Genomic DNA, 19,022 nt, shown 5'->3' on the forward strand with positions numbered 1-19,022 from the left:
TGTACAAATGTGCTTTACACAATTGATGTATGTATGGATTGTGATAAGAGTTGTATGAGCCCATAATAAAACGATTAAAAAAAACTCCATTTCTTTTTTATATTAAGAAACAGAAACTACATGATACTAGGCATTGGAGATCTACATGAATCAAGTTCCCAAGTTTTGAGGGTACCACTTGGCCTCCCCAGACCTACTAGTACATTGTTTCCCAAACAGGGGGCACTCGAGTGGGGGTGGGGGTGTAGAGCAGTGGAGGTTGCAAAGGTAGTTACCTACACTTTATCCTGGATTATGGGCAAAGGTTTTAGGGGTTTTTTTTGTTGGGGGAGGGGTGGAAAAGACATATGGAGTAATTTTTTTTTGGTCTGAAAAGGGGGTGGTAGGCCACCTAAGTTTGGAAACTTAGAATCTGTACTAAAGTTCAATTTCTTGGCCATAGTAGCTTAATCCAATGAGTAGCTTGGTTTGGGGATTGGCTGGGAATACACAGATACATATAAAGCCAAAATACTCGGCAGTAATCGAGGTTGTATTTTCCCTTCAAGTTCCTTTCATGGGAAGATAGCTCCACTACCTTTGGTTCTTTATAATGTTTGGGTCTAGTCCTCTAACTCCTACATAGAACTTAGAATTCTTGTTATCCTACAGCACAGAAGTTCTGGCCCTTCACATAGGCTTCTATACCTGAACTCAGAAGAAGTCAGGTATTTATAAATTATCAAGAGTTGATGAGGGAGGGGGGAGCAAGGAGGGAGGGGAAAAATGAGGAGCTGATGCCAGGGGCTTAGGTGGAGAGCAAATGTTTTGAGGATGAGGGCAATGAATGTACAAGTGTGCTTTACACAGCTGATGTATGTATAGATTGTGATAAGAGTTGTATGAAACCTTAATAAAACGATTAAAGAAGAAGAAGTCAGGCTCTGGCCAGGAATACCTAGTTGGTGTTTCTATGTCACTTCAGCCCACAGAGATATTTGTCTTGTTGTAGAATTATGCCTTCACTTTTTCTTTAAAATTTTAATGGCTCCCCTACATAATTGAAATGAAGACACTTAAAGGCTCAATATCTACCTAAATTAAAAGTTCAACATGTCTTTCTGGAATTCATTAGATGGTTAAGTAATACTATACTCTATCAACATAGGAGGACATGGGGATTACAGTCACGATTCAAATCCATCTTCTTTTTCCCTAAAACTGCATGGTTCTATATAATCCCATGGAACCATGTCAATATATTCTTGTTACTCTAATATACATTCGAAAGCTCTGCCCATATTCCAAAACAAAAATACTTAGAGGAACAATATTTAAATCTAAAAGTGAAAACTTTTAATATATTGAAACCATATAAAAAGTCATTATAAAAATGTTTTATTTAACATAAAACGTAAAATAGTGTGTATCTCATCAGACCAAATCACACTTAGAGATTAGATATGCTCTTTCTATGTAAAATATGATTACATAATCAAAGCATACTACATTAAACATGAGCACAAGATATATTCAGGCATCTTCTTTCTAATAACCAAAAATAAAAATCAATCTATCACGAGACCCCAAAGGCAACATTCTGAACAGAGTCCGACAGTAGGAGGACACAGGAACAGCCTGTACACCGAGGGCAGGGTAACAAAAGTCACAAAACAAAATCTGTACACATTGTTGAATGGCAAACTAAACTACAATAGAAAATAAAATGTTAAAATTCATAAAGCTCAGAGACTATATGAAGTTACCAGAACAAAGGAAATCTGTTAATAATAAAAAAAATCCTACCTGTGGGGGTTCACTGGGAGAGCCCAGGGAGGAGCAGTTTTCATTTTCATCCACCTTTATCTGTTCATAAGTTCGCTTCCTGGGTTTCTTATCACCATCTAAAATACAACCACATGGAAGTTTTAAATAAAGAATACATTTTATTGATGAGATCATGATAAAAATTTTACATACTTACACAAAGCTTGCTTAAGTTGATCCAACACATCATTTTCATAAACACATCTTTCTTCCCAAATAGATAAAACTCTTCCGAGGTGTTTCTTACAACTTTCATCAGTTTCACTAAAAATAAACAAAAATGATACATATCTATTTGTATAGTAACAGGAAAAAAAATACTCCATGCTACTGAAAATGTGATGGTCACTTTCAAATATCAGGGGACTTCAAAGAGTTCATGGAAAATGGTATTTAAAGACAATAAAACTTTCCCAGAAACTTTCTGAAGCACCCATGTATAATCAATCAGACATTTATTCTCTTAAAAGAAACTGTCCGTATTTACTAAGCACCACTAATTGGTCAGCAGTACAGGTATGTGATGATCAAGAAGGACTTACTCCTGGCTTTCCTCAAAGAACCTATAATACAGAGAAAACTACAATAGCCACAAAAGTGTTAGTATAATCTCCTTGGCATTTACAAAGAGGCGTCTAACTTAATTGGGGCTGAACATGAGACTAAGGGAGGTTTTCTCATAGGTGACTTCTTAAATTATTCAACAAATATTTATGAATCAAAGCACTACCATAGACACTGAAGGTACTAATGGAGCTTTATTTCAGCTATTATTTATAAATGCTACAAAACATGGCAGGTGTTAAGAGGGTGGTCATAAGAGAGAGATCTGACTGCGTAAAAGAGATCATTAAGTTTATCTGAGGAAGTAATACTTAATCTGGGTACTGACAATTGGATATATGGGAAAATGAGAAACAAGAGCTATTCTCAATCACTTCCTATGCCCCCTTTCCACACCATATTACACTAAGCTGCTACTATATCCTGCCTGGATTATTGCAATAGTCTGCTCATCGGTCTCCCAGTCTCTACTCATTCATCCTGATTCTTTACAAAGCCTCTTAGTAATGTTCAATAGATCTTGCTCAAGACCTATCTTAGCAAGGATAAACTCAAATCCATGCTCTAAGGCAGAAGACTGACATAAGTTGACCTCTTGGTACTTTTCAGTCCATGCACCCTAACATCTTCTCCAAAAGAAATTGCCCAGCTGACTGTACCCCTGCCTCAGTCAGTGCACAGCAGATTCTAATTGTGATCTCCTTTCTTTAATCTGTTCAAATGGCCCTTAACCAAAGTATTCATTCTTTACTGCTCTATATAGCTGAGCATCTCGTATTCTCTAGTTATTTCCCTGCATTACATATCATCGTAACACTTGCTATCTGACATTATAAGTGTACTTGTCTAACTAGTTGAGGAGTCTGGTGGTGTAGTGGTTACGAGCTAGCCATCTCCAAGGTTAGTGGTTCAAAACCACCAGCCACTCTTGCAGGTAAAAGGTTAAGGCCTTTTACACTTGTAAAAAGTTAGTCTCAGAAACACACAAGGGGCAATTCTGCTCTGTCCTATAGAGTGACTATGAGTGGGCACTGACTGGATCAATGGCAGTGAGTTTGGTTGTTTTTCTTTGACCTTTGCCTTCACTGAAATGTCAGCCCCTTAAGAACAGACCTTTGCTTGCTCAGTACTGAATCCTTAGGGCCAAGAAAATGAGAAGGTACTCAGTAATTTTTTTTCTTTAAAGTTTATTTAGAATATACAGAGCAAGATATAAACTATTTCAGCAGCATCTGCATGTACTATTTAATAACAGTGGGTATGTTCTTTGAGTTGTGAAACATTAATAGTTTATGGACTTGGAGTGAGAGGTAATACATATAAAAGCCTAAAGGCAGGAAGAGCTAATAGATGCTCAGGGAGTCTGGAAAGGCAAACAGGGTCATGAAAGAACACTTGCTTTCTAGAGCGAAAAAGAGCCATTCAAAGGTATTTGATCAGCTCTTAAACTGACTAGTTTTGGATTAAATGGTGCATGCAGAAAGACCAGAAAAGATGCTACAGTAATTGGACTAAAAAGAGATTCAAGGAACCAAGGTAGCATGTACTACATGAGTTAAGGAGTAAAAGAGATAGCAGAGTTAAATAACATCTCATTTCTTACTTGGGCATCAGGATATACGGTGTTGCCATTTACAGAACAAAACCTAGAAGAGTAAGCCTAACAGGAGAAAAGGACATAATGTGTTCAGCATTAGACAGATTGAGTTTGAGCTGTTTGAGAAACAATCCATTAGAAATGGCAATAAGCAAATAATCACACATAAAAAAGGGCACTGGAGTGTACTGGAGTATATGAGTGAGTTGTTATGGTGTGGATAATATCAAAATACATGCAGTATCCAAAATCATCCAGGGGGCAAGTGAAGAGTAAGATCAAAATAAGGTCTAGGACAAAACTCTTAAGAAACAACAAATTATGAAAAGGTGGTCAAAGACAGTATTTTAAGTTGAAGGATGAGAACACATATTACCAATATTTCATAATCTATAATTTTTCTTTAAAAGTATCTACCATAACTAAAACTCAAGACATTCAACAACATTATCATCATCACTTACCATTGAATTCTATAATTTAGAATTACTGAGTAATTTAGCCCACTTTAATCTGTTTACTCTCAGTCACCTACCAATTATTTGCATATAACTTTTGGAAATATGCACTTACAAAGGTCATTAGCCAACAAATAGAGGTTTCTAATCCTCAGAATTTTCTGTGGCCAAGAATGTTAACAGCTTCATGCTCATTTTAAATAAAAATATTTATAAACTACCTATATATTAGAAAAACTTAATCAGTAAAAGCAATGTGGGGGAGGGGTACTGTTTATCCAGGCATAGTGGCTGGAAGACAGATAATTTTTAAACACACAAATTTTCAATGCAATGCCTTTATTCCTTTGTAATGAAGTTCATTCCAAAAAGGCAACTAATTTTTGCTTCTTAAAGGAAAGTAATAATTCAGTAATTCAAGTACTCTAAAGGCCCAAATTATCAACATTTTAAAAAAATGTATTTTAATTTCCTTCATTTAGCATATCTACAAATGTGGTTAATTTCAAACATGTCTTTTCAAACAAAAACTTCAAAGAAATATATTATCTATTTTTTAATGGCATAAAGTAAATTTTATCAAAAGGGCCTATGATGCACTTAAAACAGACTAGCTAGTAGTCAAACAATTATCATACCTTGAAACATGCTTAAAAGCTTCCACTATAACTGGTGCAAAATCCTTTGTAAATTCCGGTCCCTTCCTTTTGCTGTTCTGAATGACATCATTGGCTAGGTATAGAAAAGTAAGCTTCCTGTTTGGTTTGGCTGGGGGGAAAAAACAAAGAAATATTTAATCTACTAAAAAATATTCTTAGACAAACTTTGAAGTAAACAGGATGAGTAGCATCATATATCATATTCAATACAGCTTCCCACGTTACTGCCCACTTTCTTAAGCTGCCACAGTAACACTCTCCAGGATCACTACTCTGCGTAGCCCAACCGCGTGGGAAAGAACACACGCCAAAGAGGCAAGAGTAGGTCAGTCGGTGACAGATCATTCAGTCCCCTTGGTCATTTTACCAAATCACCCATAGTACACAACGTCTTTGATTCCTTACCTATCACCATTCCCAAATATAAACTTAAACCACTTGTGCTTGTAAACATACATTTCTATCATGCTACAGCACAGGTTCCCAAACTGATATGGGCTGCTCACCCCCTTTCAGTAAAAAAACACCAAAAAACTACTCGGTACCCTGCTGGCAACTGAAAATGCTTGCATAGAGTACATCATTCAGGATAAAGTATAGGTATCTGCTTTTGCAGCCCCCCCTTGTTCATCTCAGCATCCTCCAGGGAACAATATAGCCCACGTTGGACAACACTGCTCTAAATGGACTAAATTTATTTAAATCGTTATAAACTATACGAAATATAGTCACTTAAAATTAAATGGTGATTGTCCACGCTATTCAGATGGTGCCCTAAATTCCAAACTGATTTTAGGATTTACTTTGATATCATGAAGATTCAAAATTTATTAAGTTACTTTGAAGGAGGCCAAAAGATACCTTTTTTATAAGAGGGAAAAACATCTAAATGTTTCCCATTGGTGTCCATAAGTAACATTCATTGCACAATAAAGGATTTATTGCATAAGCATTAAATCAAGGGGGGGCTGCAAGCAAACAAGGGGGGGCTGCAAAAGCAGATACCTATACTTTATCCTGAATGATGTACTCTATACAAGCATTTTCAGTTGCCAGCAGGGTACCGAGTAGTTTTTTGGTGTTTTTTTACTGAAAGGGGGTGAGCAGCCCATATCAGTTTGGGAACCTGTGCTGTAGCATGATAGAAATGTATGTTTACAAGCACAAGTGGTTTAAGTTTATATTTGGGAATGGTGATAGGTAAGGAATCAAAGACGTTGTGTACTATGGGTGATTTGATAAAATGACCAATATAAAAACATTTTTAAAGTGGTACTTTAATTCATGCATTACTATTAATCTTTTAAAAATAATTCAAAATAGCTGTTGAATGAAGAGTTGGTATTCAGAAATTTAAATATAAATTCTATTTATATGATATAAGGGGACCTAATGGCAAAGTGGTTCCTCATTGAGCTACTAACCCCAAGGTTAGCTGTTCAAAGGTACCAGCTGCTCTGGGGGAGAAAGGTGAGGCTTTCTCTGCACAGGGGCAGTTCTCCCGTGTCCTATGGGATCGCTATAAATGGGAATTGACTGGATGGCAATGGGTTTGAGTTTTATATAATACAAACTACATGTATATACATATAATTCAAAATAGCTTCTAAAACAGCACAGTAAAAAATTTTAAGATTTCAAATACATGTCAAAGGATAAACCCTGTAGCAGAAACGGGTCTAAATATCAAGCTCCTCTAGGTTAGCTAGGAGTCCTAGTGGCATAGTGAGTTATGTGTTGGGCAGCTCACTACAAGGTCAGTGGGTCAAACATACCAAGTGCCACTCTGTAGGAGAAAAATGTGGCTGTCTGTGCCAGTAAAAACTTACAGCCTGAGAAACTCGGTGGAGCAGTTCTATTCTCTGACAGAGTAGTTATGAGTTGGAACTGACATGATGGAGTGGGCTGGAACTCTTAGCACCTTATCATAGGACCTTGAACAGAAGCAGGTTTACACTCACACACACAATCTGGCTGGTTAATATGTGAGAATAGAGCATTACTGAAAAAAGCAGAGTAAGGAAACAGAATGTGTCACACAAGGAACAATTACACAATCTCACAAACATCCCAATTACCAGGCTTCAAAAAGAAATCAGGAGTCTGAGTTATTGGACAAACAAATGAAACAACAGCCATCTAGCTTCACAATTCACAGTCTAATTGTACTGGTTCACAATCAGAAGTGGGAGGAGCATTACTTTCAATTGAGTGAGATATAACGTAATCAAAATCTTAATTAACTGCTCATGTTTTTATTAAGATTGGTATTTAAAATTACCATGAACAATTGTGATAAATGCAGTAAAACTAAAATATCATGCCATTTACAAACATAAAAGCCATTCCCCTCGCCCCACAGAGATCTGCATGGGAAGCAGCAGCAAGAAGTTGAACATACAAGTATGTCTACACCTAATACACACATGTACATAGCCATCAATGCCAGGAATAACCACGACTGCAGCTCTTACAACACGACATGAGAAAAGCCACACCACCTTGAGATGAAAATCTACTAACGGTTTATTACCCTTGCCGGCCAATTTCATTTATTTTTTTCTAGTACATTCAATCACTGAAGACTAGAATGAGGGAGGGTGGGGACAAAACAGGAGCTTATACCAAGGGCTTAAGAAGAAAATGTTTTGAAATGATGATGGCAACATATGTACAAATATGCTTGATACAATCGATGTATGTAATGTTATGAGTTCTAAGAGCCCCCAATAAAAAAAAATTTTTAAGCATGACTAAAATGAGATAGTTTTTGCAGTAGATACATTTAAGTCCTAAGCTTGTAAGTATAATTTAATTGGATGGAAATATAAATGCATTTAACCAAAGGGTAATTATAAATGACTGTTAGGATTTCATGCCATCTAATCATTCAACAGATAGTTTCAAGGATACTTCAAAAAATACATGGGAAATTCTATTATCTTTTTTTTAAAATCATTTTATTGGGGGCTTGTACAACTCTTATCACAATCCACACATCCATCCATTGTGTCAAGCACATTTGTACATTTGTTGCCATCATTCTCAAAACATCTGCTTTCTACTTGAGCCCTTGGTATCAGAGCTCATTTTTCCCCCTCTCCCTGCTCCTCCCTACCTCATGACCCCTTGATAATTTATAAATTATTATTATTTTGTCATATCTTACACTGTCCGACGTCTTCCTTCACCCACTTTTCTGTTGGCCACCCCCCAGGGAGGAGGGTATACGTAGATCCTTGTAATAGGTTCCCCCTTTCTACCCTACCCTCCTCCCTTTACCCTCCCAGGTATCGCCACTCTCAGCACTGGTCCTGAAGGGATCATCTGTCCTGGATTCCCTGTGTTTCCTGTTCCTATCTGTACCAGTGTACATCCTCTGGTCTAGCCAGATTTTTAAGGTAGAATTGGGATCATGGGGGGGAGGAAGCATTTAGGAACTAGAGGAAAGTTATATGTTTCATCATTGCTACACTGTACCCTGACTGGCCCGTGACCCTTCTGTAAGGGGATGTCCAGGCCTACAGATGGGTCTTGGGTCCCCAATCTGCACTCCCCCTCATTCACAATTTGATTTTTTTGTTCTTTGATTCCTGATACCTCATCCCTTAAATTCCATTATCCATTCGCTCATTTTTCCACAAATTATCTGAAGCCCCCTACAGACACTGCATTAGGAAAAAAACACAACTCACAGTCAAGCTGATAAAAGCCCTTTTAAACCATAAGTGTAAATAGCCAATGAACTATCCATGTGAAGACCATTCTAGGCAGAAGCTCCAGTGCATAAAGTGCACTGCTGATTATGTGTCAGCAAGTAATGGAGTATGAAACTAGAAAGAGGGAGGTCCTTAAATACCAAGTAACATTTTGAAGTTTCATTTTAAAAATAAAAAGTACTGAGATTTTCAGAGGCAAAGGAAGGACACCTTCAGGTGAATAAGGAATAAAAGTTTGAAATATTTAATAGTAAGAATATTTCAATGAGAATGAAATAGGAAAAATGGTGTCTTCCTTGCCCACACCCCTTGGGAGAAAGATGAGGCTTTATACTCCAGTAAAGAGTGACAGTCTCAGAAACCTGCAAGGGTAGGCTACCCTGTCCTAGAGGGTCACTATGAGTTGGCATCGACTCAATGGCAGTGAGTTTTGAAGTTTTGGAGTCACTCCTAACATCATGATAAAGGGAGAAAAGATTGAAGATGTCAAGGATTTCATTTTACTTAGACCTACAACTTCATGGAGGCAGCAGTCAAGAAATCAAACAATTAAGAAAAGAAAATTCAAACAAAACTGCACTGGGCAGATCTGCTGCAAAAGACCTCTTTGAAGTTCACTGAGCAAAGACTGAGGTGCCTCTGACCTGTCACCTTACTTCCAATGGCCTAGTTTGCATGTGAAAGCTGGGCAATAAATAAGGCAGATTTAAGAAGAAATAGTGAATTTCAATTAAGATGCTGGCAAAGAATACTGAGGGTACCACGGACTGTTAAAAGGACAAACAAATCTGTCTTACAGCTAGAAGGCGCCTTAGAAATCAAGTGTGGCATGAGGACCTAATGCTGGGGGTTTAAGTGGAGAGAAAATGTTTTGAGAATGATGAGGGCAATGAATGTACAAATGCGCTTTACACAATTGATGTGTGTATGGATTGTGATAAGAGTTGTATGAGCCCCAAATAAAATGATTTTTTAAAAAAAGAAATCAAGTGTGGCAAGAACGGTCTGGTGTACTTTGGACATGTTATCAGGAGATACTCAAACTCACTGCCACTAATTGCCCCTGTGAGTTTCTGAGACTGGAACTTTTTACAGGAGTAGAAAGTCTGTCTTTCTCCTAAGAAGCAGACGGTGGTTTCAAACTACTAATCTTTTGTGTCCCAGCCCAACGTGCTACCACTATGCCACCAGGGATCGTTGCGCTCTAATAGGAAGCAATATAATAATAATTTTAAAAAATAATAATAATGAAGCCTCTACAGTTACATATATACAGTATATCACTTACATACTATATAGTTATCTAGTCCTGGAAAGTATCTGTCATTGAGAATGAATCTGAGTCCATGCTTGATGTCAGGAGAAAAACAAACAAAAAAATTTCACGTATTCACATATCTTAATTAAAATATTGCTACAAAGCTGGGTGAAATTAAATAACTGGATGAAAGTTTTCTACATAATCCTCAATATACCGGAATAGTTCATTAAAAAGAACTCAATGACAGCGTCCTGGATAATCTCCCAAGTTTTCCCAAATATCACCTGTGCTACCTTCATTTGAAGAAAAAATGTAAATGATAATAATAGTGAACGTTTCCATAATAATTCCTTATAAATCACATAGCATTTCTTCCAAAGAAAAGTTCTGGTGTTTCTTTTACTTTCTAGACACGTGTCCACCTTTCCTGGTTTCGACATGCTCTCTGAAATTCCTCTACACCAACCACAGCTTGACTGTGAATCACCATGGTGGCACAGTGCATGGTGGCTACCTATTAAGCTGCAAAAGATCAGGAGTTTGAAACCACCAGCCACTCTTATGTGAGAAAGATATGACTTTCTATTCCTGTAAGGATTTATAGTCTCAAAACCCAGGGGGCTGAGCTACTCTGTCATATAGGGTCACTGTGAGTCAGAATTTATCTGATGGCAGTGATTGAGGCAATCACCCTCTGCAGGACCTCTACCTCCAACTTATGTTTTCTCCCCTCCCCTCCTCACCCCCCCACTCCCCCCACCCTCCCACCCCCGCAAAAAACCCTCATTCTCTTAGATCAGAAATGCATGGAGAGTTGTGGGATCTAAAAAGACTTCCCCAGCTTTGTCTCCCCCAAAGATATGCCAAACATTAGAGGCTATTTGCCAGCGCATGGTGGGAGGTCAGATGCATTCTGCCTTCAGACTACTGTCTGGTCCCACCACAGGTGGAGCCCACTCCCTGCTGCTAAAACAATGGATTACTTCTCCCTGAAGGTATTCAGCCATCAGTCTGGCCCACTGTAGGTGGGGTTCACACCTACTGACAATGGTTTCAATGGAGAGCCAGAGAACAGGTCAAACCTGTTCCGTGACACCCAAAGTTAGGCTGCCATCCTGAATCTAGGATCTGCCCATCTTGTCATATGTGTGGCACAATCCCTCCCCTTCCTATTGCATGCATACCCTTAGATTGTCCCCCTCCCATTACTGTATTACCTATAGTACAACCCCTTCCTGTGACCCTGTGACATGTCTTTACCTGTAATTAGTGGGCTTGCATGCCCCCCAAAGATATATAAGCCTTGGTTAGCAATAAAGCTTGCTCTCTCTTGCCCATAATGTACCATCAAGAGGAGCTGAGGTGAGCATGCTACCATGAAATGTGTCTGACTCCATTATTTCAATCTCTCTTCTAGCTCTCCTTATTATCTATGACTTTACTATAATCTTTACTTATTATCGCTGTAAAATTCTGCCTACCAGACCTGTGATGATTTGTTAGGGGCTGGCTCCTATGACAGAGGGAGATCTGATTCAGCCCCTTAACCAGATGAGATAATTTTATGCCTATGAATCTGTTAAAATGAAGCACAAGCAATTGAAATGCAAAACATTTTAGTTGAATCATCTTCTAAGACCCAAAAGAAAGTTCATATTATGAAAAAGTGCATGTCTCCTGAAAGTGTGTTTCCCCCAAATGGTTGGTTTCCAAAAGCGATGGAATCTAACAGCCTCAGGATTCTTCCTTCTGCCTGTGGCACTGTGGGAAAGAAGATAAATCCAAGTGGGTGAGCAGGTAGTTGTAAGGCAGAAACTGCTCTGATGTACTAAATTTTTTTTGACCAGAGAAAGCACATAATCAACAGCTGATTCTTTAAATGGATTTCAATCTGTCCTGCTTGTGAGAGTTCAGTCACAAACCACTAACTGCTTCTCAATAACTGAGACATGGGTGACCATGGACAGAGCAGCTGTATTTCTGTCACTGCGTACGATGCCTCAGACTTTCCACAGCCTTCTCTTTGGAAGAATTCAAGAACTTCCCAATAAGACTACCAAGCTCTGTTATTAACTGCCGACCTTCAGGTGAGCAGCTGAGCAATTACCCACTATGTTACCCCAGGCTCTTTATCACCAACACTGATATTGTTAATAATTTTTTGGGCCAACTTTTTAGGGTAAAATGTTTTTATGTGCAATGTCTTTCATACTAATGAGGTTGATTCCTACATACTCATATAGTTTCATCTGTGAACTGCCTTCCATATCTGGCTGTCCATTTTTCTAGTGAATTGTTTGTATTTTCCTTACAAGTTCACAAAATCACTTTACATATTATACATATTAGCTTTTTCCTGTACTAGATGTTGCAAATTTTTAAAAAATCCTTTTATTGGGGAGTCATACAACTCATCGCAATCCATACATATATCCATTATGTCAAGCACATTTGTATATTTGTTCCCATCATTTTATAAAAAACATTTTATTAGGGGCTCATACAACTCTTATCACAATCCATACACACATCAATTGTGTAAAGCGCATTTGTACTTCATTCTCAAAACATTTTCTCTCCACTTAAACCCCCAACATTAGTGTAAGGGTTTTTGGGGCGCAAAGCGGAATTAAAGATCCAATTGGTAAAGTTTTAGAAGCAGGCTTTATTGAGAAGCTTGCGGACGGGTTCAATAACTCACGTATGAGCTAATGAAACCGCGCGAGGGGAATTTCTGGCTGCGTTTTTATATCCCCTGGTGGCAGGCACAGCTGCATACAGGGACTTCAAAGGGAAGCGCTCATTAATTTTATCTATAGGTCCGGGATGGGTGGAATAAACACATCTTCAAGGGATGCAGGGAAGTGGTCGTTAATCTTATCTATAGGTACCGGGGTAGGTGAAGTAAACATCTTCAAAGAACATTCTTTCTCGGGGATATCTGGTTTTCAGCGAGGGGAGGGGAGGCCGATGTGAGGGAGGCCCATGAGAGGTGAGTTCTGAGAACCAGGAAGGTGCCGGATTCAAAATGGAGTCCCTTGTGCCAAGACCAGGCAATTAGGTCCTCATTTTTCCCCTCCCAGATGTTGCAAATCTTATCTTCTTCAAGTATGTATTCAAAACTGAAATGTGATGTTAATTTCTGTACTCATAATTTTTTAAAATATTAAGTTCCCAATATCTATTTTCTAAATGAGTTCTGATTTATATCTTATGTAAAAACTCCTTCCATTATCCAAGATTAGAAATAATTAGAAATACATTCCTGTACGCATATTATATTGACTTTTCCCCAATGTTTACATTTTAATTCAATTCACTTTATATATTGTTCTGGCTAAGAACCTAACAATCACAGATTAAAAGCGCAGAGTGCTTGATTTACATATTCCCATAAAAATGGATCTTTCTAAATCTCTATTCTGTTTCATTTACATGTATTCCTTTTCTTGCACCAATGTCTACTTTCATAATTATAATCCCTTTATAATTTACAATGCCTGTATACCAAAAAAGCACACACTATCTCCAATATTGTTTTCCTTTCAAAATCATCTTAGCTTTTTCCTTTTTGAATTTCTCTGAAGATACAGATTAACTTGGGAACTGACTTCTGCACTAGATTTTCACCTTTCAATTTTATACACAATTATACTGTTTAAATATTGGTTGGAAATACTAGTCTAAGATTTCCCAAACAATGTGTCCTGATTCAAAAATAAAAATCCATTTGTAGAGGACTTATGCTTCTGGGAACATAAAACAAACATGGTTTTCTCTAGTCCTCTGCTAAGTACAACTACAATCCTTTGACATCATACAAAACAAACATGAGAAAGAGCACAGACCTACTGAAGACTTTACAATCCCAACACCAATGGGATGAGTTAATTGAATCTTTTAATTCATCATAGGAGGGGTTTCAAAGGGTCCCAAATTCCAATAGAACAGACAAAAAGGTGGAGAGTGAGGAGGGTTTGGGCAGAGAAAGCTTGTTTTTCTAACTAAAAGACCAAGGAAGGAGCAGCCTGAAACAAGACAGAGAACTTTCAGACAATAACCACTCTACTCTAGAAGAGAACATGGCCTAATCTCACTACACGCCTCATCTCAACACACACCTATTTCTAAAAAGATAATATACTCTAAGAACTCTAAACAAAGTTAGTAAACGAAACAAAATTACTTCCTCAAACAAATCAAAAAACCCACAAACTACAACTCACATACTATGTATGAAACATCATTTGAATAGGCCTATAATAACCAGGGGAATTTAATTTGCAATTTTAATATTCCCCAAAAAGAAATCTGCAAATCTAGTTGGTTTTACTAAAGAGTTCTACCAAATGTTTAAAGAATTAACATCCTATATAGTAATACCCAGAAAACAGAAGAGGAAGCATTTTCCAATTCATTTTATAAAGACAGTATTATTATGATAACAAAATCAAACTAAAGACAGTGTCCAAAAAAAAAAGTGAGAAACCAGTTACCATGAAGAGATACAAGAATTTTAACAACGTATTAGTAAATAAGATTCAGCCATATATAAAAATAATACACCATAAACAAGTGAGATTTCAGGAATGTAAAGCCAGTTCAAGATTCAAAACCAATCACTGTAATCCACCCTAAATCTGGCTAAAGAAAAACTACATGATTAATTGATAAAGATAATGAAAAACATCAAATCCTTCATGATGAAACTTCTCAGAAACCAAAGATATTAAAGAACTTCCTCAATTTGATAATCAGCATCTAAAAAAATCCAACATCATACTTAATGGCGATGAATCAATGCTTTGCCCCCAAAATCAGTTTCAAGGCAAGGATGCCTACTCACACCAAGCTAAAGTTCTTGCAAGTACAATATATGAAATAAAAGACATCAGTCAAAAACTGTACATGTTTCCTATTTGCAGATGACATCCTTGACTACACAGAAAATCCCAAGGAATTTAAAAAAAGTCCTCTCAACTAGTAACTATGTTCAGCAAGGTTCTCTAAAATAAATATTAAAAATTAATCATATTGTAATAGCAATAAATATGTGGATAAAAATTTAAATATACTATCATTTAAATCATTCCCCCCAAAAGGAAATGGGAATAAATCTAACAAAACATGTGAAGGGCTTATATGCCAAAACTACCCAACACTGATGAAAAGTCATCAAAGAAAATTTCAATGAAAGGAGGAAAGTATTATGTTCATGGATTGGAAAACTCAATGCAGTAAGGATAACAATTCTCCTTAAATCACTATACAGGTTTAAAATGATTCCAATCAAAATCCAGATAATTTGTATAGATACAGAAAAAAAAAACATTTGAAAATTTGTAAGTAAAAGCAAAGAAACTAGAATAGTTAAAATCAAGTTGAATAAGAAAAATTAAAAAATATGAAAAAAGTCTACCTGAAGAAAAAAATGTCTACCTGATCTCAAGACTTATTATATAGGCACAATAATCAAAAGTACAAGGCACAGATGAGGCTATAGTTATATGAATGAAATAGAGAACCCAATAATAGGCCCACAGAAACCTGCCCAAATAATTCTGGACAACGGTACAAAATACGACTAGAGCAACTCAACGCCCATCCGTGGGGAAAGACTTACACAAGCACGAGCTCAATATGGATCCTGTACTTACAACTGTAGACCTTTCAGAACAAAACTCAGGAGAATATCTTTAAAATCTAGTATTAGGCAGAGCCCTAGATTTAGCACCAAAAGTATAATCCATAAAAGAAAAAATGGACAAACTGCTATTTAGAAGGGTGTAGAGTAGGAGAAAAGATAATGTGGTTATAAAAGGGCAAATGAGGAAAATGTTCTGAACCTCAATTGTAATTATATGAACATTCTGGCTGTGATGGAGGAACAGGCCACATGAGATTTTTCTGAAATTTTTTAACTTAAAAATTTTTTTAAATCACTTTATTGGGGCTCATACAACTCTTATCACAATCCATACATACGTACATCCTTTGTCAAGCACAAAAAAATGGGGTTTTTTTTTTCATTAAAAATTTTCACATGAATACTTCTGCTTTTCCCCTACCCTCAAGGTAAAGCTACTCTCATTATTGGTCCTGCGGGTGTATCTGTCCTGGATTCTGTGTGTCCAGAGCTCTATCTGTACCAGTGTACATGCTCTAGTCTAGCCAGATTTGTACCATAGAACCGGGGTTATGATAGTGGGAGGAAGGAAGCATTAAAGAACTAGAGCAGCGGTTCTCAACCTGTGGGTCGAGACCTCTTTGGGGATTAAACAACCCTTTCACAGGAATCACCCGATTCATAACAGTAGCAAAATGACAGTGATGAAGTAGTAACAAAAAAATCATTTTATGATTGAGGGGGGGGTCACTACAACACGAGGAACCTGTATTAAAGGATTGAGAACCACTGAACTAGAGGAATGTTGTGTATTTCATCGGTACTATACTGCACCCAGGCTGGCTCCTTTCTTTCTTATGATCCTTCTTTCTGTGAGGGGATGTCCAGTTTTCTACAGATGAGCTTTGGGTCTCCATTCCTCACCCTTCGTTTGCATTGAAATGGTTGTTTTGGGTCTTCTGATGCCTAATACCTGATCCTGTCAATACCTCATGATCACACTGATTGGTGTGCTTCTTCCATGTGGGCTTTGCTGCTTCCCTGCTAGATGGCCCTTTATTTAACTTCAAGTCTTTAAAACCCCAGACGTTATATCTTGTAATAGCTGGGCACCATCAGCTTTTTACCCATTAGCTTATACACCCATTTTGCCTTCAGCGATCATGTCCGAAAGGTGAGCATCACTGAATTCCAGGTTATTAGAACAAAGTGTTCTTGCGATGAGGGAGGACTTGAGTAGGCCCAATGTCCACTTGCTATCTTAATACTTAACCTATAAATATATGCACATAGACCTATATCCCTATCATTATATAGTGACATATTTACAGATGTACATGCCTGAGTTTATACCTCTATAAATGTCTTTTGCCTCCTGGTTCTTTCCTTTATTTCCTTTTACTTCCTCCTGCCCCACTATCATGTTCAACCTTCATTCAGCTTTCAGTAATTTCTCTTAGCTATACTGTACTGCACTTGATCAAACCCGACCAGGCATTCTATGCCCTTCTCACCATCCATCACTTGTTGTTCCCTTGTCCCTGGGTTTGTTGGCTCCGAAAGGGAGGTACATTAATGACAATGAAAATGTTGACATAAAAAAAAAAAAAGAAAATGTTGACATATTGAGACATTGAAACATATAACCAATGTCAATGAATAATATGTACACAAATTGTTAATGGTAAACCTAGGATGCTGAGTAAACTTTCACTAAAAACACAATAGAAGCTATCATGTTCCTGGAGGCACATACCAGTTCTCCAACATTCTAATTTTTGCTTGGAAACTCGAATTTTATCATGGGTGACAAATACTAGCAATTGTTTTCCTTGAAGTGTCAGGCTCACTCAATTAATGTCTAAGAAAACACCTTTCCATACACTCATACTTGAATACCCAGCATCTCTGTTTGTTGTTCTTGAGTTGACAAAGGTTCACAATTCAATCTATCACACAGGCGTTGTTAATCCAGAAAGTTCAGCATACAGAAGTGTTTTACCTATCTTTTCATTTTGTCATAGGGATTGCCAAAAAACCTGCAAAGAGCCAAGATTTCATAATGAGTAATTTATCCTACTTTACTGACAACATCAAGGGAAACAGGCACATTTCTCTAAAACGTGTATGTGGTACAGAAAACTGAGCCAGCAAGGCTCTGCCTTCCTTAATATTAGTTACAAACAGTTTGTACTCCCCCTACTTCTGCACCACCAAGGTACACATCAAGAGTGAAAAGGGGAGGTATCTTAATAGCATTATAAAAATCATGTTGACCTTGTAGATGCCTAAATGTCTCAGTCACCCACAAGGGTTCATTAAACACACTTTTTTTAAAAAGTCAAACAAAATTAGATGAAAAGGGCAGACATTCTGCGCGCCCCCTACACCCGATTTTTCTGACACCAGACAATGTTTACACTTGGGAGTTCATTATTTGACTTAAGATGGCAGAGGTTTCCTAAATCACACACTTTCTTTAAAAGAAAGCTAAAACACCGTACCTCATACAGCTCTAAAAGTCTTAAGTTTCAATATACTTTCCAAAATTCATTCAATAATTTATTTAACAGATATTTGCTGTCTATTGTATGCCTAAGGAATGAAAGAATAGGTGCAGATCTTCAGAACTATGAAACGCAGATGATACAGACTTACAGTGACTACAGGGCAGGGTAGAACTGCCCCTCTGGGTTTCAAAGATTTCAATCATTCTGGAAGTAGACAGTCTCAATCCTTTCCCCTCTGAACCCTGGTCTGGGAGGTGGTTAGCAGCTCAGTGAGCACACCACTACACCCACCACCACACAAAACACAACGCACCCACTGCTATCGAATAGATTCTAACTCATCGTGACCCTATATAGCAGGGTAGAACTGAATTTGCAGGGTTCTGAGATGGCAACTCCTCACCTTTCTCTCCCAAGAGTAGAAAGCCTCAACTTTCTCTCCGAAGAGCAGCTGGTGGTTTTGAACTACTGACCTTGTGTTTAGAAGCCCAATGCATAGCCACTATGCCACCAGGGTTCTGTAATGGTGTGTTAAAAGTACTTAGGAAGGTGGGAGGTGAAACGGGGAACAGACAACTGACGTATAATTCTCTTAGGGGGGACAACAACAGTAACATGGGCAAAGGGAGACTGTGGGTGGTGTAAGATATGAAAATAACAGTAATTTATAATTTACCAGGGGTCCATGAAGGTGGAAGGTGGGGCGGGAAGGTGATACCAAGGGTTCAAACAGAAGGAAAATATTTTGAAAATGATGATGGCAAATGATATGGTTGATGCACATATTGTTATAAGAGCTGTAAAAGCCCCCAATAAAATGAT

At 37.6% G+C, this 19,022-nt stretch overlaps 1 protein-coding gene across 4 annotated transcripts in view; it reads right to left on the reverse strand.

The window, feature by feature from the left end:
- RPRD1A (regulation of nuclear pre-mRNA domain containing 1A) overlaps window positions 1–19,022 on the reverse strand; it is a 59,254-nt gene that overhangs the window by 27,854 nt on the left and 12,378 nt on the right. For all 4 annotated transcript variants that reach the window (XM_004702959.2, XM_045296201.1, XM_045296200.1 and 1 more), the window contains exons 2-4: window positions 5,064–5,193; window positions 1,964–2,070; window positions 1,786–1,883 (exon numbers count right to left, since the gene is read on the reverse strand). In XM_004702959.2, the coding sequence (XP_004703016.1) occupies window positions 1,786–1,883; window positions 1,964–2,070; window positions 5,064–5,193 (335 nt within the window). The remainder of the gene's footprint in view (window positions 1–1,785; window positions 1,884–1,963; window positions 2,071–5,063; window positions 5,194–19,022) is intronic.

This window comes from Echinops telfairi, unplaced genomic scaffold (genome assembly GCF_000313985.2).
Source record: "Echinops telfairi isolate 266 unplaced genomic scaffold, ASM31398v2 ScPeMD7_7400;HRSCAF=8409, whole genome shotgun sequence".
Lineage (NCBI taxonomy): Eukaryota > Metazoa > Chordata > Mammalia > Afrosoricida > Tenrecidae > Echinops > Echinops telfairi.